The sequence below is a fragment of the Xyrauchen texanus genome, chromosome 7 (assembly GCF_025860055.1).
Source record: "Xyrauchen texanus isolate HMW12.3.18 chromosome 7, RBS_HiC_50CHRs, whole genome shotgun sequence".
Taxonomy (NCBI): domain Eukaryota; kingdom Metazoa; phylum Chordata; class Actinopteri; order Cypriniformes; family Catostomidae; genus Xyrauchen; species Xyrauchen texanus.
The window spans coordinates 41,058,126-41,081,297 of NC_068282.1; the positions used below are offsets into that span (position 1 = coordinate 41,058,126).

General features: G+C 36.7%; 1 protein-coding gene across 1 annotated transcript; it reads right to left on the bottom strand.

Annotated features, from left to right (window-relative positions):
• Positions 1 to 889: 889 nt before the first annotated feature.
• wdr12 (WD repeat domain 12) lies at positions 890 to 11,835 on the bottom strand. Its single transcript, XM_052130638.1, has 13 exons — positions 11,696 to 11,835; positions 11,367 to 11,461; positions 10,051 to 10,145; positions 6,888 to 6,994; positions 6,579 to 6,694; positions 5,964 to 6,118; positions 5,305 to 5,350; positions 4,613 to 4,695; positions 4,383 to 4,523; positions 4,005 to 4,110; positions 3,793 to 3,925; positions 3,618 to 3,690; positions 890 to 2,005 (listed from the first exon to the last, which is right to left on the bottom strand). The coding sequence occupies exons 1-13, from the start codon at positions 11,734 to 11,736 to the stop codon at positions 1,928 to 1,930; spliced, it is 1,269 nt and encodes a 422-aa protein (XP_051986598.1). The 5' UTR covers positions 11,737 to 11,835; the 3' UTR covers positions 890 to 1,927.
• Between the last annotated feature and the right edge of the window lie 11,337 nt (positions 11,836 to 23,172).

The window sequence follows — 23,172 nt, forward strand, 5'->3', positions numbered from 1 at the left end:
GCTCTGCAATTGGTCAAAATGTTTTTTTACATTAACCACGATTTTTGTGGTTTATGTTATGCTGGTCATACGTCATTCTCTTTGACTTAAAGGTTGAGGACACGCAACAGGAACGAGCAAACTGACAATGCAAAGCGACGAGCCTTACACTGTATGTTGATCAGCTAATGTACACGTTTGCAATGTTTTATTGTTTGCAAATTATAAACCAGCTCATATGGATTTTTTATAACTCTGTCAATGTTAGCTAGATGGGTCATTCCATGAAATTGGTGCATTTTGCATCCCTAAGTAATAATCAGACATAGAATTACTATATCAACAAATACATATGTGATTTAAAAACATAATACTATGTATTCTTTCATTAATATTACATTAAAGTAAATTAAATATTATTTTAAATAATTAAAATTGCATTTATTCTGATAAGGGTAAGGTTTTTGGCCTGTCTATTACATAGTTCCAATTAAAAATATAGGACATAGTAACGCTTGTGTCTACAACAGGGATGACAAAAATGTCAAATCATGAGGTAGGTAAAGTCATAAAATAAGAAATTACATTAGCCTGAGATGGCAAAACACAATTTCTTGTCATTTCAATCCGTCTTCATTTCATGGATATTTAAAATAATTATAATATTTAAATAATGATAATATTTAAATTATTATATATTTACATTTTTCAAAGTTAAAAAGGCACCGATTTTGTGGAATGACCCAGATACATTGCCGTTTGCCCGCTAACTTGTTTAAAACCTGGCAACCCAGAATGTCTAAATACTATCACACAGGCCAAAACACAACAGAAATTCCAGCCCGTAACAGACATTTCAAAGTAGAATATACTGGATGTAGCATTGTTTTCGGAGAAGCCAGTATTTCAATTTAGCATGTTTCCTAAATCTCTGATAACATATAATAATTTTATGCTTTAGCACATTAAATATATTGTCGCACCATTAAACTGACAACTATAGGCAAGGATGCAGCATCATTCAAACATTTTTAGTGACCGATCTCACTGCAGAAATTCCCCATCTACAGTCATACATTATTCATTTAATCCACGAGTGAAAGTTTTCAATAACGCCAGTTACTAAGATCAAGCGAGATGTTTTCGGCTGGTCATGTGATCCTAACATGGCAGCCCCAATGAGGGGAAATCTCCCAATGAAGATAAAAATAGCTTTTATTAGGTTACTAAAATGACTGGAGATTTACTCTCATGGAAGTGATCATTATTTTTATGCATGTTTCATTTCTTTTTAGAGGGAAAAAATTACTGCATGCACCTCACACTGAACACTGCTTGAAATTTCAAGTAAATTACACAGATTAAACTAGAAACAAAACATAGTTGGTGCTTTACCCTTAAGATTGGTATGCTTTTGTCCACTGGAACAACTGGAATACAGTCCAACGATCACCATTATCAGAAATAGTGAAATATTTACCAACAGGTTTTTACGTGTAGACGATCTTCTAAACATCACACTCAAAATAATATAACTTCATGATATTGTCTGCAAAAATGAATAAAACGCAATGTAACAATTTTACACAAATAGCCAACATTAACCAATATTCCTTCTCTATTTTGTTATATAGAAAAAGCAACGGAGTAAAAACTGGAAAAATATGACTGCTATAGACACTGTATTGAACATCAGAGAATTAAACACTGAATATGAAATCAAACAAAAACTTAACACTTATGGGCTTTTTCTTTCTATCCTTCACTGCCACTGTTGTTTTTAAGGCTGTTGAGTCTCACTGTGTTTTTGTAGCTGTTTTATATTTTTTTATCAGTCTCGTTTTGTTTCTGAGGTGATGAAGCAAAGCAGATGTTGCACCAATGTTCCCATAGTCACACTGATGTAAAATGAGGCTGGGCTATTGGCATGGCAATGGTGAACGTTGTTCTATGCTCCTGCATCAGAGATGCAGTTGGAGAATCTGTATGTGTAGAGTCTGTTATCGGCTCCTCCACTCAAAATTAACTAGAAATAGAAATAGAAAACAAGAAGTATGAGGAAAAAGAGAGATTATGACACACCTCAGAATTGTACACTGATTTACATCACTGTTAATGTCCCCAGGAATAGAGCAAAACAGTTTAGTACTGGAAGTAAAAATCCCATTCCCAACTTCTTAAAAACCTTTAAAAGACAGTCTTACCACTAACTCTGGGGTTGTTCATTGATTATAGATGCTTCTGTTGAAGCCATCAGTCAAAGTTATTTACATTTTTTTATTAAAAAACGTGTTTAACAGAGGAATTCTTGGTTGAGAACTACACTACCCACGATCCTTAAGATAGAACCACCAATCAGAGAAACGCATCAAACAAAACACACCAAAAAGCTCAGTGACAACCACCCATTCCCATGATGCATTGTGGGTGATCGAGTTGGTCTCTCTATGTACTCAAACTAAGTATTTGTATATATCTAAATATTTTGCAAGAAACTTAATAATATATATATATATTCTATATTAAAAATCAACAACTTGAAAGGAATAGTTCAGTAAAAATTCTCTCATTTGCTCACTTACATGCCATCCCACATGTGTATAGCTTACTTTTTTCTGCAGAACACAAATTAAGATTTTTAGAAGAATATTTCAGCTCTGTAGGTCCATAAAATGCAAGTGAAAGGTGACCAGAGCTTTGACCCTCCAAAAAGCATAATGTCAACATAAATATAATCCATCAGGCTCCATTAATCCATGTCTTCCGAAGCAATTTAATAGATGAGAACAGACCAAAATATAACTCCTTTTTTACTGTACATCTTGCCATTGCTGTCTTTACACTTCTTTGCGTTTGATGCATGTTTAAGAGTTCTAGATGGCACTAGTAAGAGTAATCGAGCTTAAAACCATGATTGCCAAGGAGACTGCAGATGTCAAGATGAACAGTGAAAAAGGAGTTCTATTTTGGTCTCTTCTCACCCAAAACCAATTGGATTGCTTCAGAAGACATGGATTAAACCACTTGAGTTTTATGGATAACATTTATGTGCTTTTTGGAGCTTCAAAATTTTGTTCACTATTCATTTGCATTGTATGGACCTACAAAGCTGAGATATTCTTCTAAAAAGTAAGGCAAGGATGAAAATTGGGCAGGAGCGGTTGCACTTGATTGGTTAGGGTAAATATATTTCCCATTGAAACAGGAAGCCACAAAATTCCAATTTTGATTTCATATGGTCTTCTAAGGAATAGTTTGCCCCAAAATAAAAATTCTGTAATTTCTCACCCTCATGTTAATAAAAATAACAGCATACTGGTTTGGTGAGGGTGACTTCCCTGACTCCCTTTCAGGGGGTGCTCATCCAGTGATCTGTGTGGGTCCTATAGTGACGAATTCCCCCCATTGGCCCTTTTCAATCATGGCCTCCTAATAATCCCCATCCATAAATTGGCTCTACAACTCTACTCTCACCACCAATAGCTGCTGTGTGGTGAGGGTACTAGCACGCTATGGCTGCAGTAGCATCATCCAGTTGAATGCTGCACACTGGTGGTGGTTGAGGAAATTCCCCCTATACTATGTAAAGCGCTTTGAGTGCTAGAAAAGCTTTCAAGCAATACATGTTGATGTTGTACCTCATTCTCTGTCCAGTCAGCACATAGTACTTTGTCTTCATGGGCAGCAAGATCATAGAGTGGAGCCTTACAGCTATAAACATGAAGAGAGAAGAAACCTTGCTTAAGGACAGATATGGAACAGAATGCAGCCAACTTCTGACTGAATGTGATAGTGTATATGTAAGTCACACACCTCCTGGTGTCCCACAGTTTCACCATGTTGTCTAGAGATCCTGACACTAACTGCTGCTCATGAGATGGAGACCACTTGACTGCCGTCACCCAACCATTATGGGATGTGAGAGAGAGGAGAACTAAAGAGCCATCTGAAAGAGAGAGGTAAAGATTACTAGAGTGGGAAGAGGGCAAAATTAAGCACACGGCTAAGGAATCTCTGATGGTCACCTTTAGATCTTGGGTCCCAGAGTCGCACATGTCTATCAGTGCTGCCTGAGGCCAGACGACGACACAGTGGAGAGTATGAGATACAATTGAATACCTTACTGCTCATCTGCAATGCAATAACATCACTTTGTAAATCCATCAGTACTTGTACTATCCAGTCACATAAAAAAATTAAATCAACAACTCTTTAATAAAAGAAAACATGAAGTTAATGAGTCATATCAGGAATAGTTCAGCTAATAATGAAAGTTCTGTTATCATTTACTCATCCCCATGTCATAAGGGTTTAAAAACAACAAGAGGGAGAGTAAGTGATATTTTCTATTCCCGTAGGTTCTGAAACCCAAATATTTAACAAATAGACTTTCTCTGACTCACTAGAGTACTCTTCTGCCCACCGGTCTCAGCATCCCATAGGCGGATGGTGTGGTCCCAAGATGCACTGCACAGCTCCTCTGCATCCATCCAGAGCACAGATGACACTGCCTCATTATGACCAGACAGAGTCATGAGTGGAGTCTACAGCACAACAACAAGAGTTTGTGAAATTGTCAAGCATTAATTGCCAAAAATCCTTGCGTCAAGAAGATTTGTAGATAGATCCTCACCCGTGTGAGCCCCATCTGCTCTGTTTTCTGTTTTTTGCGTGGCCTGTTGGGTTCCTGAATCTCATCCTCTTCTTCTGTCAACACTGATGACAAATAAAAATAAAGATAAAAAATACAAACCACAATTTAAAAATATTTTTTAATAACACATAACTATTTTTTTATTTTTTAAGGTTCAATATTATTATTATAATATTAAGTAGTTTTTTGCACAGAAAACAGTCATATTTTTGTAAAACATTATAATTTTCCAGCCTCATTCTGACTTTCCATCAGAAACACTCGGTTTTGGTGCCGCTTCTCCTTTAAGACTTGACAGTAAACACCCACTTTTATGATTTGCTCTCTACTCTTGACTGACCTGCTCCCTCTATTTGCCACCTTGCAGCTCTCCGCTACTGGGCAGGCTACGGAATTGATTAAAGGTAAATTAGGTATTGATGTATTGTTGTGGAGGCGGTCAGATGCAAACGTATATCACAGAGTGATATCACAATGTGGAGGAAGTGGAGTACAAGTTGTTTTGGCAGCTTGGTTTCAACAAATGTTCTTATTGAAGTAAGAAGAAATTTTCTGTTCTGAAACTTACAGTATGTTTTTATAGTACAATAACCTCTTATATGTCAAAAGATCAAAGAAAATTGTATTCCTCATGACATGACTAGAATACATACATTTTAAAGAAAACATACCTGCTGACCAAATCTTAAGCATTTTATCCCATGAGCCACTGCAGAACTGAAGCGGAAACAAAAAATGAGACTTATGAATATAGCAGATCAGATTTATTAAAATACTCGTGTGAATGGAATTGCATTAGATATCAAACCATGTGGCATTTCTTTCCAAGATAGCACAAACACACTTTTCAAGCAAAACAAGGGTCCTTGTGGTGGCGTAGTGACTCGCCTCAATCCAGGTGGTGGAGGACAAATCTCAGTTGCCTCCGCTTCCGAGAACATCAATCTTTGCATCTTATCACGTGGCTTGTTGAGCGTGTTACCGTTGAGACATAGCACATGTGGAGTCTTCATGCTATTCTCTGCGGCATCCACGTACAACTCACCACGTGCCCCACTGAGAGCGAAAACCACATTATAGCGACCACGATGAGCTTATCCCATGAGACTATATCCTCCCTAGCAACCGGGCCAATTTAGTTGCTTAGAAGTCCGGGCTGGATTCACTCAGCACACCCTGGATTCAAACTCGCGACTCCAGGAGTGGTAGTCAGCGTCTTTACTCGCTGAGCTTACCAGGTTCCCCAATTATTTGCCACTTTGATAGTTTACTTTCTAATGCAATGGCTTTCATCCTTTTTTTAAGTGTCAGACAAGAAATATACACAAACCTTTGTCCTGCTTGGGTCGACGGCAACAGTGTCAACACTTCCTGCGTGTCCACGGCAACAATGTCGGGCCTTCACTTTGTTCCTTTCCGAGTTCCACTCCCACAGCAGAATGGTTTGATCCAGAGATGCAGTCAGGAGCACCGAGTTCAGACCATCTAAGAGCCACAAAACCAGAACCATCAAACCAAAATGCATCGTTCTGTAAGTCGACAAGAAATCAAAACTGACCCCCTTTACTTTATGTACATTCATTATCTTCATCAGTGCACAATATTACAAGTAAATAACATGTTTGTCTTTGTAATCTTTAATTAAAATGTTATAACATGTTCCACTTCTGAAATGTCTTTTCTTTTTGGCTGATGTCACATATCTCTAATCTCCCCTCCTAACACCTGTCTCCATTTTGGCATGTAACGCACACTTTTTTATGGATAATATCAAGTACCACCCAACAGATTTTCTGCATTGAACATCATGTTTAACTCGGGTAAAATGTGTTGTGAATCATTTAAACACACGTTCATACATATACACACCAATTAGATGTCTCATAATTTGATTTGGTCAATAAATGAATGACATATGAGTTTGAAGTACATTTAAGTCTCTAACCTCTCTTTACCCAGGCCACATCCTTCACAACATCAGTGTGTCCAGCCACAGTGATCACTGCCTTCCCCTCCATAGACCAGATCCGTGCTGTCTTATCATAAGAGCCTGTGACAATCCTGAAAACATGGCAGAACAAGTTTATTAGATCAGCCACAAAACTGTTCAAGCAAAAAGATTTTAGCCTTCTGTTAAGAATTTTGCTCTACAGCTGCAGAGCACTGCATGGTTCATCAAGAGAATTAAGAGTGAAGAATGAAAGAGAGAAGGAAAGGGGACCATGGTGTGTCTCGATAGACACTTGAAACTCACCATTCAGCATCTGCCTCCACAGAGCTGATCCAGTCATCATGCATGATACACTCCTCTGGTTGTGGGGCAGTGAACTTCTCTACATACTCTATTTCCACAACTTCTTCCTGAAAACACAAGAACACAGAACACAAGAAGCTCATAAACAGTTGATATACATTACCGGTCAAAAGTTTAGACACTCCTACTCATTTTTATTAGCATTTTCTACAGTTTAGAACTACAGTAATGTTATTAAATCTAAGAAACAATACAAATGGGAATTATGTAGTGACCAAAAAATGTCAAAACAAAACTCTAAATATCTAAAACTCTCTATACATTTATATATATTAGTGCTAGCATTTCACAGATATATTGTATCGGCGTGTATGTTTTCCAATATGCGCAGATATGAAAACTTTTATTTCAGAACATATAATGCAGAAAACAATACTTGGGGTGATTTAGAATTGGTGTTAAAATGTAGTTGGTCCAGCAGAGTGTGCTCTAACTCCACTGTTTACAGAGCTGAGCAGACGGTGGTTCTGGTGACAGTAGTTCTGCAGACAGTGCGGAGTTGAGCGATGTCTTCATGGTAAGTTGCTAACTATTTTGGGAAATACATACTGGAAAATTAATAAACAATGACCTCATTTTCCCTTTTCAATATAACTAATATAACGTTAACCCTGTCCATGACAACCAGATGTTTATCACATCTGTTTATGCAAGCCAGATATAGCTTGTCAGTGAAGTCAGTAGCCTAATGTAGCAGATTGAAAGGTAAACAGCAGAGCATCTTTTTGTAGCTCAGCAGACAATGGTGCGGTGGTGGATTGTGTCTGTTGAGTGTTGATTTCATGCTACGTTATTACCTAGTTGGTTAGACGCAATGCTGTAAAGTAAATAAAGTCCATCTTTTACTCTCCTTGACAACAAGCTTATAGCTAACCACGTAGCTATTTTCATTGCTTGTCAGCTGAGTGGAAGCTAATGTGTAAACATGTATTGACCAAACTGCATTAATAAAACGTAATAAAATAAAAGTCTGGTTTTCCCCCGTTGAAAGTTTCCCCTGAACTTGTATAGCAGAATACAGTGTAACAATGCTGCCGCTGTTTATCTCTTGTCTCGGCAGAGGTAAATGCTTCTTGTTTTACAACCTGCCAATAATTGACTAGCAGTATTAAAATATTCAGCATTTGACTGATACTAAACATATATTACTGATGTTTATTTAGCTATCATCCATTTATTCTTCATTTAAATGGTCAGCAACTGACTGATACTGAACATACAGTACTGATGATTATTATTTTTATTGATTATTTTCTCAGTGTTCATTTCTAGAATAAGTTGACAATGTATAATAATGTCAATGTGACAGGGTGGAGGGCGGGGCCGGGTTGTGATTACACACACCCGGTCCCTTATCAGGGTAATTGAGCCTCCGAGAGGGATAAAGGCCGATGACAGACGGTGGTGCGACGAGACAGAGAGAGATAGTTTACGGACATGTCCGTCATGTGTGTGTTTGTCTAAGTTATTCATTAAAATATTATTTATATTGCCAAGCCGGATCTCGCCTCCTTCCCATTGAACTCCCTTTACATTCAAATATTCTTTGATAAAAAATATTTGTTTAAGAAAGCAGACTTCTGAGTACCTTTGCATAGTCATATCAGTGCAAAATCCACAGAGAAAAGGTCTGATTTTATTCCAGCTCAAAAATTAACTACATCAGCAATTGGTGAATTTCCCCCTCTAAAATCGGTATCCGTCTCAAAAATACCATATCGGTTAAATATTTAATATTTAACTTGACACAGTGAATTAAACATTTTATGTTTATGATGCAACACACCCATATGTGGAATAATGTCTGACGTAGGTGTAAATTGACGGGTCCTTAAACAAGCCCTCATAATAACTCTCCAACTGATTGACAAATTCACTAGTGAAATGGATTGCTGTGAACTGTATGCCAATAACTGACTTATGATCAATAATATGGTATTAAACAATACATTGTATTCTAAAGACGCTTTTTGTATGGCCTTATCAATGATTAATTCTTCTGCTGCAGGAATGTAAAGCATTTTAATTATCTGAATATATATATAATTTTTCGGGACACCATGTAATTAATTCGATTAAAAATTGTAATCGATTGACAGCCCTAATATATATATACACATACACACACATACACACTCAGTATATAAGTTATAGGGATGCAACGATATGAACATTTTAGCCGATACAGATTTTTAACAAACAAATCATAGGCGAATACCATTATTTTGCCACTTGCCTAATTTTTTCATTAGATCATCGTTTTTTTTTTTTTTTAACTACAAAGAGGTACAAAAGCTTTTTCACTGTTCTAACAATAACTAATTTCCATTAATCTGTTGAACATATGACAGGCCAAAATTTGTAAGACAGCCACAATGAAAGATACATAGAAGAAAATAAAAAACTAAATACGATAACATGTTAAAAAAAAGAAAATGTATACTTCTGTTTTTGCAGTTCATAACAACAGAATTCACATTTTACATGTATCTACTGTTTATAATAGAACATTACAAATTTATACTATGCATATGTTGGGCAATTATACAGAAAAGTAAACCACATAATGGAAAAATAAAAGGTTTAAATCAAAGGAACAAAACACACCTTAAATTCTGTATTATAGTAGTATAATGGACAATCGATAACGCCATACAGACTGCTAGAGGGTGCCGCTTGCTCATGCTGCTCTTACTAATGTGCTGAATGCCGAAGCGAAGCCTTTTAAGATCGTGCAAGCGATTTCAATCTTAATTAAGTCAATCAAGCAACATTAATGGATTTTATACCGATATCTCAGAATTCAAAGTCTGTTGTTTCAAAGCATTTTGTATGGTTTCCCACATCATGTAGCCTATAGGTAAGTGCTGTTTCCATAACCGTCACATCCATTTATGGTGGCTTTTCCACATTATCATAAGAACGAGAACTAATATTTATACAGAATATTTATTCTATGTTTTTAGAACTGCCAACCCTCCTAAATATCGCTCTGAGTTTCAGTGATGAGTCTGCTTTTGGTCGCTTAAAAGTATGTAAAACCTGCCTCACTTCTGATACACAGTAGGGTTAGGGTTACATTTGATTAAGATAATTGCCATACTGTTGAGATGTTCTCTGTCTCCATATGACTGGCCAGCGATGCACGCAGAAACTGCCCTCGGACCAGGAAGTCAAACTCAACATGTTTGTGTCCCGCTGTAAACACAGACATCAGTGATACTCAATATAATTAAATAGAAAACAATAACTAAGCACTGCTGCTCAGATACAGTCTGCTGAAAAAGTCATAGTCTGATCATTAGATCAATAATCAGAATATATATGTATATACATACACAATGGCGGCCAAAAGTTTGGAATAATGTACAGATTTTGTTCTTATGAAAATAAATTGGTACTTTATTTCGCCAAACTGGTCAGCTTTGCAGATCCTTGGCATTCTAACTGTCAGTTTGTCCAGATACTCAGGTGACATTTCACCCCACACTTCCTGTAGCATTTGCCATTGATGTGGCTGTCTTTTCGGCACTTCTTGTGCACCTTACAGTCCAGCTGATCCCACAAAAGCTCAATGGGGTTCAGATCCATAACACTCTTTTCCAATTATCTGTTGTCCAATGTCTGTGTTTCTTTGCCCACTCTAACCTTTTCTTTTTGTTTATCGGTTTCAAAAGTGTCTTTTCTTTGCAATCCCATAAGGCCTGCACCCCCGAGTCTTCTCTTTACTGTTGTACAAGAAACTGGTGTTAAGTGTGTAGAATTCAATGAAGCTGTCAGCTGAGGAAATCTGAAAATCTATTTCTCAAACTAGAGACTCTGAAGTACTTATCTTCTTTTTTAGTTGTTTATCTGGGCCTTCCACATCTCTTTCTGTCCTTTGTCTTTGAAGACTGTAGTGTACACCTTGTATGAAATCTTCAGTTTTTTTAGCAATTTCAAGAAATATAGCCTTCATTCCTCAAAACAATGATTGACTGACGAGTTTCTAGAGAAAGCGGTTTCTTACTTTTTTTTTGGCCACTAAAATTGACCTTAAGGCATGCCAGTCTATTGCATATTGTGGCAACTCAAAAACAAACACATAGACAACATTAAGCTTCATTTCATGAACCAAATAGCTTTCAACAGTGTTTGAGATAATGGCAAGTTGATTTTCTAGTACCACATTAGCAATTTAAGATGATTACTCAAGGACAAGGCATTTCCTACATCAGTAATGTCCTGACAATACTTTGTAATCATTTGAATGCCACTTTGGTGAATTAAAGTACCAATTTCCTTCCAAAAATCTGTACATTATTCCAAACGTTTGTCCACCAGTGTATATAAGAATATAAAACTAATTAGAAAATCATATAAGGTGGCCAAAAAAGTGATCAAACAAAATGAATGAGGAAACGTGATCAGTGAGCTCACCATCCTTAGCTTCAAGCAGCTTGTTGATCACACAGCTTAGATCTGTCACTCCAGAAGCAGCAGGGATGGAGAATGGGACATCGTCTATCAAATACCTACAGAAAAGAACATAATGTACTTATGGTGCAAACACAGCATGCACCTACACATCTTAAACGTCGTTAAACACTCGCCTAGTTTAAGAACAGTGGTTATAAATAAATAATTGCTATCATCTGAACACTGTGAATACAACAGCTCTCTGACTGAGCAGAAGTCAGAAACACATCTCTTGGCTACCACAACAAAATATATAAGCTGTTACATAATGCGCACCGAATAATACTCACTTTTTGTTTTCGGTGAAGAAACGAGCCTGTAGCTGCGACATGATATCTTTATTGACTGCAAATATTTTAAATGCACATCTGGTTACCAGCGAACTCCACTTTGTGTGCGATACTTTGCCACCATGTGGTTTCAAGTGCGTGCGTGAGGAAGACGTAACTGTTGATCGCAGAGCAATCGAAGTTCGACTATTTTGCGCGCCACTGTATATGTCTGTGTTGAGCTCCCTTCACTCACTGAGGAAAATCTGGGTTTAATTGAATATTTCGGGTTTAATACAAGTTTTTAGAAGAGAGCAGTAGAGGTGCCAAAAGAAATAGAATAAAATAATTTGTCATATACAGTCAGCTGTATATGAGAAATCTGGAAGTGCTCAATCCAGGAATGCAACAGATGGAAATAGGTTTACGGTGGAGAAACTGATTGAAAATAAGAAGAATTTCTTGTTATTTATGGCAGAGGTCATAAATTGTACAGCACAGATTGAAAGACTGGGAAAAAATACAAATAATAATGAGAGCAGCAGAGAGATATTTGTTAGTGAAAAGGCTGATATGAGAAATAGTTAGAGATGGTCTAGCTATTGATACACAGCCAAGTCAAGAAACATGGGTTGGACATTAATCCTGATGCCAATCATCTTGTAGTTGAACGATAGGAGTTTGGTGGCAAACGGTCTGATCTAAACCAGATGGATGAAAATGGCTGAAGCCTAATTTTGATTTTGTAATAAAGGGGCATACATCTGTGAGAAGAGACCGGAAAGAGGGTGGTGGTGGTGGATGTGTTACTTTTATTAAATCAGTGGAAGGGAAGGGAACTAAAATGGAATATGTGGTGATTGAGGTATGGGTAGATGACAAGAGATTTGTCATTATAATCTTTTATTATCATTGTAAAAAGCTGATTTTAGATGACCTTAAGCACATAGAAGGTCAAAGCGGGAAGAGGATAATCTGGTGTGAATCTAGGAATGTGGTTGCTAGAATAATTATGTAAAAATGCAGTAATCACACCCTGCCATATTCCTCCCTCGTTCTCTCGGGCCGGGGAGCCCCCGGCATGATGTACACCTCCCCTTTCCCTGTGGAGGGGCGTGCCTTCCACACCGTCTGCCGGCAGGTCATCCCAGACTACCTGGATGAGGGAGGGGACAAGGCAAGAAAAAAAAAAAAAAAGTGTGGCACCTACACACCGTAGTGGCGATCGTGCCAAATTAACAAAAACATTTAAAAAAAGAGAGGGAAAGGCCAACATGGAGTGGCAGTGGAAGAGAGAGAGAGAGAGAAAAAAACACTAACTCACCAGTTCTCTGTTACGCAGCACCTTCACTATTTGAAAAAAGTCATTTTTGATCAAACCTAGACAGGCCCCATTTTCAGCAGTCATCACTCAAACACCTTATCCTTGAGTAATCATGCTAAATTGCTAATTAGGTACTAGAAAATCACTTGCCATTATATCAAACACAGTTGAAAGCTATTTGGTTCATTAAATGAATCTTAACTTTGTCTTTGTGTTAATTTTGATTTGATTTGCCACAGTATACAATAGACTGGTATGTCTTAAGGTCAATTTTAAGTCAAGAATGGCAAAAAAGAAACATCTTTCTCTAGAAACTTGTCAGTCAATCATTGTTTTGAGGAATGTAGGCTATACAATGCTTGAAATTGCCAAAAAAATTAAGATTTCATATAAAGGTGTACACTACAGTCTTCAAAGACAAAGGACAACTGTCTCTAACAAGGACAGAAAGAGATGTGGAAGGCCAGATGTACAACTAAATAGTATAAGTACATCAGAGTCTCTAGTTTGAGAAATAGACACCTCACATGTCCTCAGCTGACAGCTTCATTGATTTCTACCTGCTCAACAACAGTTTCCTGTACAACAGTAACGAGAAGACTCAGAGGTGCAGGCCTTATTGGAAGAATTGCAAAGAAAAAGCCACTTTTGAAACAGATAAACAAAAAGAAAAGGTTAGAGTTGGCAAAGAAACACAGACATTGGACAACAGATAATTGGTAAAAGAGTGTTATGGATCTTAACCCCATTGAGTTAACCAAGGATCTGCAAAGCTGTCATTGCTACATGAGGATATTTTGATAAGAACTCTTTGAAGTAGTTTAAGAAGTTTCAATTTGTAATAGTAATTTTTCATGTTATTAATATCCTGACTATACATTGTGATCGGTTGAATGCCACTTTGGTGAATAAAAGTACCAATTTCTTTCTATAAGAGCAAAATCTGTACATTATTCCAAACTTTTGCCTGCCAACGTAATTAACAATTTATTGATGTGCTTCTTCCTTCTCTGAACTGTGCGGAGCTGGGAGTAAAGCCAGAGGAGCTGGACACGCAGTGCTGGCTGAACATTCGGATCTGATATAGTCAGGGTGGGAGGAGGGGTAGAGTTGAGAAGATTTGAGTTTCTGATCCAAGCTGTCAGCAGGTGGCAGTAATGCAATAATAAGTGGGATCTGCCAATAAACAGAAGAAGAAGAAGGAAGATTACAAATTTAGCTCAATCAGCAGCATGTGTGGCATAATGTTGATTACCATCTAAACAATATTTTGACTCTTCCAGAAGCAAAAATGTAGATTACAGTCACTTCCATTTACCATGGAAGTGAATGGGGCCAAATTTTGGAGTGTTTAAAGGCAGGATATAAAGCTTACAACTTTATAAAAGCGTTTATATTAATTATTCCATTAAAACTTGTGTTATTTGAGCTGTGAAGTTGTTTAAATCGCCGTTTTTATGTCGTGGTGTTATGTCTTCATAGCAACTTATTTAGCGTTACACAGACATTTATCACACCAAAATCATGTTAACACTCATATTGTTCAGATCTTGTGGCTATACTTTTGAAACGGTGAGCATTTTAACGTTTACAGATTGGACCCATTCACGTTAATTGTAAGTGGCAATTTGGTAACCGAAATTTGAGTCAAAATGAATGTTATGTTAATCAACATTATGCCACAAATGCTGTCGATTGAACCTGGAATATTCCTTTCAGCATTGTTTAGAAAATAATATATTTTAAATCCAAACCCATAGGAAATAACAAAAGTCATTTTTTTCATCTCAGTTATTCCTCCTACTTGCTGAAAATTATTTTAAATCAGCCTAAGATGGTTAGCTGGTTTTAGCTAGTCTCCAAGCCTGTTCAGGCTTGTTTACTGGCTGGTTTTATGGCTTTTGGTAACTTTTTACTTGGTCACTTCCAGCTAAACCGTCTTCACACAAGCTTGACCAGGCTGGGAGACCAGTCAGAAACTTTTCCAGGCAATGTGACCAGCAAACCATACTAGATGGGTTTAAGTTGTTTTCCTTTTCTGGTTTACAAAGACACCACACCAGTAATCTCACATGTTTCATCTAGACTTTTAGAATTAGAAAATATCTCAACAATGCCTGACACTATGCTCAGATTTAATTTGCAATCAAAAGATCTGAATATGAACTCAAAATTTTGGTCTTGGAATTCTTCTTAAGTTGTTTGAGAGAATGCCAAGAACGTGAAGATCTGTAATCTACCGTAGAAAAGGGATGGCTACACTGAAGAAAGTAAAATATAAGATGGTTTGGATATTTATTTATTTTTTTTGTCACTATTATTCCCATACCTCAATTTCTGTTATTTCATAGTTTGATGACTTTACCTATCCTATCCTTCTTTTGATTTTGCGTTCATTCTTACATACACAAGTCTGGACTACAAGCCATCTCTCATGTTTTGATGTAACATCACATCCCTTTATCCTTATGTCCTTGATTAACCAGGCTCATGCAGTCTGAACAGCACCCATCATGTTTACAGTCGACAAAGTGACTTTACATTGTTTAGGTCACATCGCCCCAGCAGGCAGAGGGGTCAAGGTTGTGTCTGCGGTGAGTCTACAGCTGCAGGAGGGCCTTCTGCTTTTCCCAAGACCCTCCACGGCTGCTGACATGCCTGGGGACACCATGCAACTCCCCTGAGTCTGCTCCCTTGGCAGTGAGCACCCGGGGGAGGCAAGATGAGAGATAACGTTCAGCTTGAAGATCCCCACATTACCTCACCAGATAAGGCGGAGGGAGGGGGATGGAGCCAAGCGGAGTGGACATTGGGCCTTTGAGTGGAGGAGAGGTCCGAGCCCCTTCACGCAACTCGAAGGAGACACTCAAGCAGTGTCATTTAGAGGTTTGGTTGGGTGATCTTGCCTGTGGTTCCCATGGCAGAGCGAGTTATGGAAAAGACTGTGGCCCAGGAGCGGGGAAATGTGGGAGGAAAAAGTTTGCAGACTCAGAGATGGACACAGCCAGACGTGAGACAGCAAACACACAGAGAGCCAAAGAAGTGGGTGAGTGAATGAAGCAGCAGAGGATGGAGAGGGTTTGTTCTCAGCAGGAATTAATATGCTTTGGATGTCAAGAGAAATACAGTGGCCCAAAGATTATTTAGACACTTAAGTAACATTTTAAAACTTAGGTATTTAATTGCATAAACAAAATATCAACCAGTGGCATCTGCAAACAAACAATGCTAAATGATGCCAAAGGTTCTCTCGGATCTAACTTATCGGAGACATTTTTGCAATTACATTAAACAACTGGTCAGAAGGACATTTGTACTGGATGAAGTATGAAGTAAGTTTACCTCAAGTTCACACAGGTGTCCTTGAAGAGTAACGACAGGTATAGTTTATCGCATCAGCTATGAACATATATGAAGTGTCAGAATAATTTTTAAACAATAAATACAGTATATTATTTTAGAATTTGAAACCAAATTTTTTTTCCTTGAAATATTATGCTTGAAAAGTGTGTTTGTGCTATTCTTTAAAATAAATGCCATTTGGTTTGATATTTTGTCATTGATTTCAAAGAAATATTTACATTTTTAAGTGTGGCTTAAGTGTACAAATACTATTTAGGACCACTTCGTATGCGAGAACATCAGTTTGGTATTTAGCTTGTATTAAGATGCAAAATATTGTGTTTTACATTTTCCTACATTTCTTTAATACAGAGTTCGAAGATTTCAAGAATCAGTTGTGGATTTACACATGATTTTTTGTAGATTTATTTGTACAACTATTAATAAGATTTTTTCTTATAAACACTTCACTTACATTTAGCCTCTTTCTCTTACAATCTCACACACTTTTTTTGTCTCTCGCTGGGAATGCATCTTGATTACAAACATGTACATACACATACAGTCACGCACAGACACACATATTCCTGAACAAAACATATATGAGAGATCTAACAAACATAACAAATAAACTATATCTAAGATACTACGGCCTAAAAGGGGTGTGGCAAGATTTTGTTCATGCACACATACATCTAAATAGGGCTTGAAATAGGAAATTGTCAAAAAAAAAAAATCTGCAGCCATCTGATGCCGAACCAGCTTACAGCATACTCACGCGTCAACATTTGTCAGTTCATGCAAGTAAAAAGAGTAGATTTTGCTTAAAAACATAGTAATGTAGTGTTAATGTTGTATACTTGAGTTGTATAGTTGTTTTGATGATGTTTAGTTAATAAAAGAATACGTTGGTTCATAACTTTTGACCATCAAGTTGTATTGAGCTGTTTTGAGTAATTGGAAATTCATTCAAATTACTAGTAATTCTCACATTAGGATTCTCACATCTTCCAAACTACTTTCAGAACATAGTAAAAAAAATGTATCCCCATTCCTTTTTGATTTTGTTAGGTAAAGTCTGGACAGACCATTCCATCAAGGGTATGTAAGACTCAGAACTCCCCAGTGATTGCAGCGAGAGAAAGGAGTCGCGTTCGTAATCTTCGACAAGCGTTCCACAGTCTGCAGGCTGCTTTACCGTCCGTCCCTCCTGACACAAAACTCTCCAAGCTAGACGTGCTGATTCTGGCAACCAACTATATCGCCCACCTAACTGAAACCCTGGACCAGGGTGGAGTGCAGGGCGAACACACCTTTCTGCAGAGAGCAGAGGGATACCTACACCCTGTCAAGGTAAAATTTCTTCAACAGATTTACAGTTCTCTACCCATTTAGTCCAATATACTTTACCCATTCTGTTGATATGCAGTAATGTGTAATGTTGTGTTTCTACTGGAGAAACCAGAAAAGTTTGTTATTGTAGCCTAATAAAAGGGGGGCTACATTTATAGTAGCACTTTCTCATATTGGATTTCACGTTTTTATGGATTCATTACCTAAGCCAAGGTTATCTATATTAAATCTTCTTTGGTTTAAAAGCTGAAGGTATCAAAGTGCTGGAGTTGTATTCTCTCTAACAGAAATGGCCCATGCGTTCTCTTCTCTACTGTGGGAACATCACAGAGCGATTGACAGGAGCTCAGACCAATCAGGAGGTACCTTGTCCACCTACCTGTGCCTCTAAGGTGAAAGCAGATTAACGGACATGGATTTGAACAGGCTAAATGTCTGAGGACTATTTCTGGTTTATGTAAATAGGATTGACAGTTATATACCCACACAAATACTAGATACATTTATAAATAATTCCACATGATTTACCTTTTACTTTGATAAAATACTAGTAACATAATTATGTTTGTATATTTTACAAAATTTATTATTTCGTCCCAACCCCGTAGTACACTTGCTCCATAAATTTCATTGTACATGCATAACTGTAAATGTATTTGTATTTTTTATTTTTACAAACAGAAGTGCAAGTCAAAATTATTGCTGTGGTAATCGAATGCATGCTCAGAGGCTGTATATAGATCTTAACTTGTTTTTAACTCAGAATATTCCTTTAAAATCTTACCCATTGGAAGCTTGGTTAACTGTCTACTTTATCTCTCACTGTTGGTATCTTTGAGGGTTTGGGTTTAATGTGTGTTTTGCACTTGATAGTAATAAAATGAATGTCTTGATTAGTGGGAAGGGAGGTTTGTTAAAAGGAACTCTTGGCAACCACACATGAGTGGAGAACCCCCATGTCCTCTCCATCATGGGCAGCTAAGAAGAGCTACACTTTATATCCTCTAAAAACACAGCTTTTTCATTACTTATTTAACTGCACAATTCCCATGTGATCGTTCAAAATCATTAGACGCAGAATAGGCAATCTTGTGATATCCACACAACCTTAAAGCAGTGAAAAACAGTGTACTTATAGTATGTGCTTGGTACACAAAACATAATGTTTACTTTGCAGTTACTAGGAATGAAGGTACACGCCATATTTTGTAATGTTTTTCTGCTTTCAACAAAACCAAAAATTCTGTACAACCTCATGAACACCAGATACTGCATGTCTTCACTGCAAAAATTATTTTTGTCTTGAAAATATTACTGGAGAAGCAAATTTGAATGAGGTATTAAGGCGTGTTTTCAGAGAATAATGGAGACCGGGGCTAGCTGTCTTTTTACTCCATGTACTCATATTTCTTGGGGTGGAATTATTCTTGAAAGTCAATTTCTGTACAGGCACATGCAGTTGAAGTCAAAAGTTTACATACACCTTAGTCAAATAAATGTAAACTTAATTTTTCACAATTTCTGATGTTTATTTGTTGAAAACATTCCCTGTCTTAGGTCACTAATTTATTTTAAGAATGTGAAATGTCAAGGGGCCTGGGGTAGCTCAGTGAGTATTGATGCTGACTACCACCCCTGGAGTAGCAAGTTCGAATCCAGGATGTGCTGAGTGACTCCAGCCAGGTCACCTAAGCAACCAAATTGGCCTGGTTGTGGTCGCGATGAGTGGTTCTCGCTCTCAATGGGGCATGCGGTAAGTTGTGCGTGGATCGCGGAGAGGAGCATGAGTCTCCGCAGTGTCATGCACAATGAGCCACGTGATAAGATGCATGGATTGGCAGTCTCAGAAGCGGAGACAACTGAGACTAGTCCTCCGCTACCCAGATTGAGGAGTAACTGCACCACTGTGAGGACATACTAAGTAATGGGAATTGGGCATTCCAAATTGGGAGAAAAAAATAATACTCTCAGAATAGTAGAGAATTATTTATTTCAGCTTTTATTTCTTCAGAAGTTTACAAACAATTTGTTAGTATTTGGTAGCATTGCCTTTGAATTGTTTAACTTGGGTCAAACGTTTTGGGCACAGGCTTCTCACAATAAGTTGATGGAATTTTGTCCCATTCCCCCAGACAGAACTGGTGTAACTGAATCAGGTTTGTAGGCCTCCTTGCTCGCACAAGCTTTTTCAGTTTTGCCCACAAATTTCTATCAGATTGAGTTCAGAGCTTTGTGATGGCCACTCTAATACTTTGACTTTGTTGTCCTTAAGCCATTTGCCACAACTTTGGATGTATGCTTGGGGCCATTGTCCATTTGGAATGCCCAATTGCGACTAAGCTTTAACTTCATTGCTGATGTCTTGAGATATTGCTTCAGTATATCCACATAATTTTCCTTCCTTGTGATACCATCTACTTTGTGAAGTGCACCAGTCCCTCCTGCAGCAAAGCTCCACCACAACATGATGCTGCCACCCCATGCTTCTGTTGGGAGGATGTTCTTCGGCTTACAAGCCTCACCCTTTTTCCTCCAAACATAACGATGGTCATTATGGCCAAAAAGTTCCATTTTTGTTTCATCAGACAAGAGGAAATTTCTACAAAAAGATCTTTGTCCCATGTGCACTTGCAAACTGTAGTCTGGCATTTGTATGCAGATTTGGAGCAGTTGGTTCTTCATTGCTGAGCAGCCTTTCAGGTTATGTCGATATAGGACTCGTTTTACTGTGGATATAGATACTTGTCTTCCTGTTTCCTCCAGAATCTTCACAAGGTCCTTTGCTGGTGTTCTGGGATTGATTCGCACTTTTCGCACCAAACTACATTCATATCAGGAAGCAGAATGCATCTCCTTCCTGAGAGGTATTATGGCTGCATGGTCGTGTTTATACTTGCATACTATTGTTTGTACAGATTAATGTGGTACTTTCAGGCATTTGGATATCACTCCCAAGGATAAACCAGACTTGTGGAGGTTCACAATTTTTCTGAGGTCTTGGCTGATTTATTTTGATTTCCCCATGATGTCAAGCAAATTTGAACTGAGTTTGAAGTTAGGCCTTAAAATCCAATTCAGTACACCTCCTATCATAAGCTAATTGTCTAAAGGCTTGACCTCATTTTCTGGAATTTTCCAAGCTGCTTAAAGGCACAGTTAACTTAGTGTATGTAAACTTCTGACCCACTGGAATTGTGATAGTCAATTGAAAGTGAAACAATCTGTCTGTAAACAATTGTTGGAATACTTACTTGTGTCATGCACGAAGTAGATGTCCTAAACGACTTGCCAAAATTGAATAAAGTGGTTAAAAAATTTGTTTTAATGAGTTAAACCAAAGTGTATGTAAACTTCTGTATTCAACTGTAACTTAAAATCTTGACTCCTAAAAAGCTTTGAACATTTTCACTGTTATTGCCCAGAAAAAAGATAATGTTCATTGTACACACACTGAAAAAAAGATTTTCTGGTGAAGAAAATAAAAGGAAGAGATTAAGTTCTTTCTACATTGAATAAGTAAGTTTAATTTAACTAACTTAAGTTAGTTAGTTTTTAACTTGAAAATATTAAGTAAATTCTAAATGTTCTTCAAATTCAAACATTAAAATAAATAAAAAAATTACAGATGAATGCTCTAGCTTATAAGTAAATATTATTCATGATTGTTTGTTATCTTTACAATGTGTCATCATGTATCAATACAAAGTTGAAAACCTTTTAAATTTATTAGCTAATTTTAGTAAATTTCACAGGTAAATAAAATAAGTACATTTTTCTTAACTTTTCAAAGCTGGACCCAGCATGGACTGGGCTTGAATAATTAATTAGCATATTAGTTAAATGACAAACAGAGCTGAAGTTTATTTACACTGTTTTTATTGTTGATTTTGCTGTTATATTTGGTATCTTCTTGTTTTGTGAGGTCTGAAGTTCATTTTATCAAGATTACCTATTCATGTTCAAATAAATTACCTTTTGATTGTTACTGTCATCGTATTTTGTGCACCAAGTGTTGAGGTTTGTACACACAGTTTCTACAGCAAGTAATGCACGGTAATGCTATCAGACTGCAGAGTATACATTAGCTTCCCTGTGGAAGACTTACATATGTTATGTGGTACATGATTAAACAAGTATTTATAAGGAAAATTCAAAATGTGTCCCAAATAAATTTGAATGAAAATTTTACTAAATATACATAAGATTTGTAAGTAAAAGCTACTGTATTAACTGAGATGTAAAACTCACTTTAATCAATATTATGTCATGAAGTACATTTAAAGACTTAATTTATACCAAATTTACTACAATAAATGTTTTGCAAAAACGTAAGTAAATCTGTCTAGTTATTTTTATTCAGTGCACGTTGACCCTTTTGTGACAACATGCCCCTCTATAGGTATGTTGTCAAAATGGAACCTGCTATTAAACAGCCAATTATATACTTACATTTTATTTTAACATAAAAATAATGTAAAAAAAAGCTGTTAATTTGTTAACTGCTACCTTGACAACACATGTAATTTTATAGTACAATGTTGTAAAGAATAATGTTTTTAGAAGTAAAAAGTGTGTTTTACCTTACCCAGACACCTCAACTTCAGTAGCAGCAAATGTGAATCTTGTGAGAATTTTTCTGAACAACATGTAGTTACACAATAATTGTATTATATGTATTTTTATATAAGTACATAGTAGTTAAAGACACCTAATATAAAGTGGGACCGATATTTGTAGTTCCAGTAGGCTGGTATATGAACATAATATTGATAATTAATTATATAAACTGTAAAATATTCAGGACCCAATGTGACATCACGTAATGCCTGAAACATAGTCACTGAATGTTTTACGGTCAATATCTGGCAACCACAGCTGCAAGTTTTTTTTTTTTTTACTGTAAATTTAACAGGATATTATTTTTAATTTTTTACAGCAAAGTTTAAACTGTAAAACAACAATGAAACACAAATCAATTCAGAAAACAGCTAAATTTAAAAGATAATGTATAGAATGATCAAAGCATTTTTTTTTTTTGGAAAATAAATAAAGTTAGTTAAATTGAAAACATCTGTAACATATAACAAATTGCCTCAACCTGATGAAAAATACTCTTGTCATTTTAAATCTACTTCCATTATACAGTATAGCAGACTCTAGTCTGAATGTAAGCCAATGGGCTTTTATTGTGTTCACAGCAAACATATATATATAGATATTGAATTTTAGTTTGGAGGACAGAATTCACAACATTTTTGCAATGGTATTTGAAACCTACATACTGCTATAGAACAAACACACTGCCATAGAAAACACAAGAATACATTTCTTTTTTTGGATTTGTATACTGAGATGTAGCCCTTGTGACAACTTTCCCATGTGACAGCTAACCAAGATCTTCCACAAATATATATATATATTAAAAAAACAATATTTCCCCATTGGTGAGAAGTTTTTTTTGTTTAAAATGAATCATGCA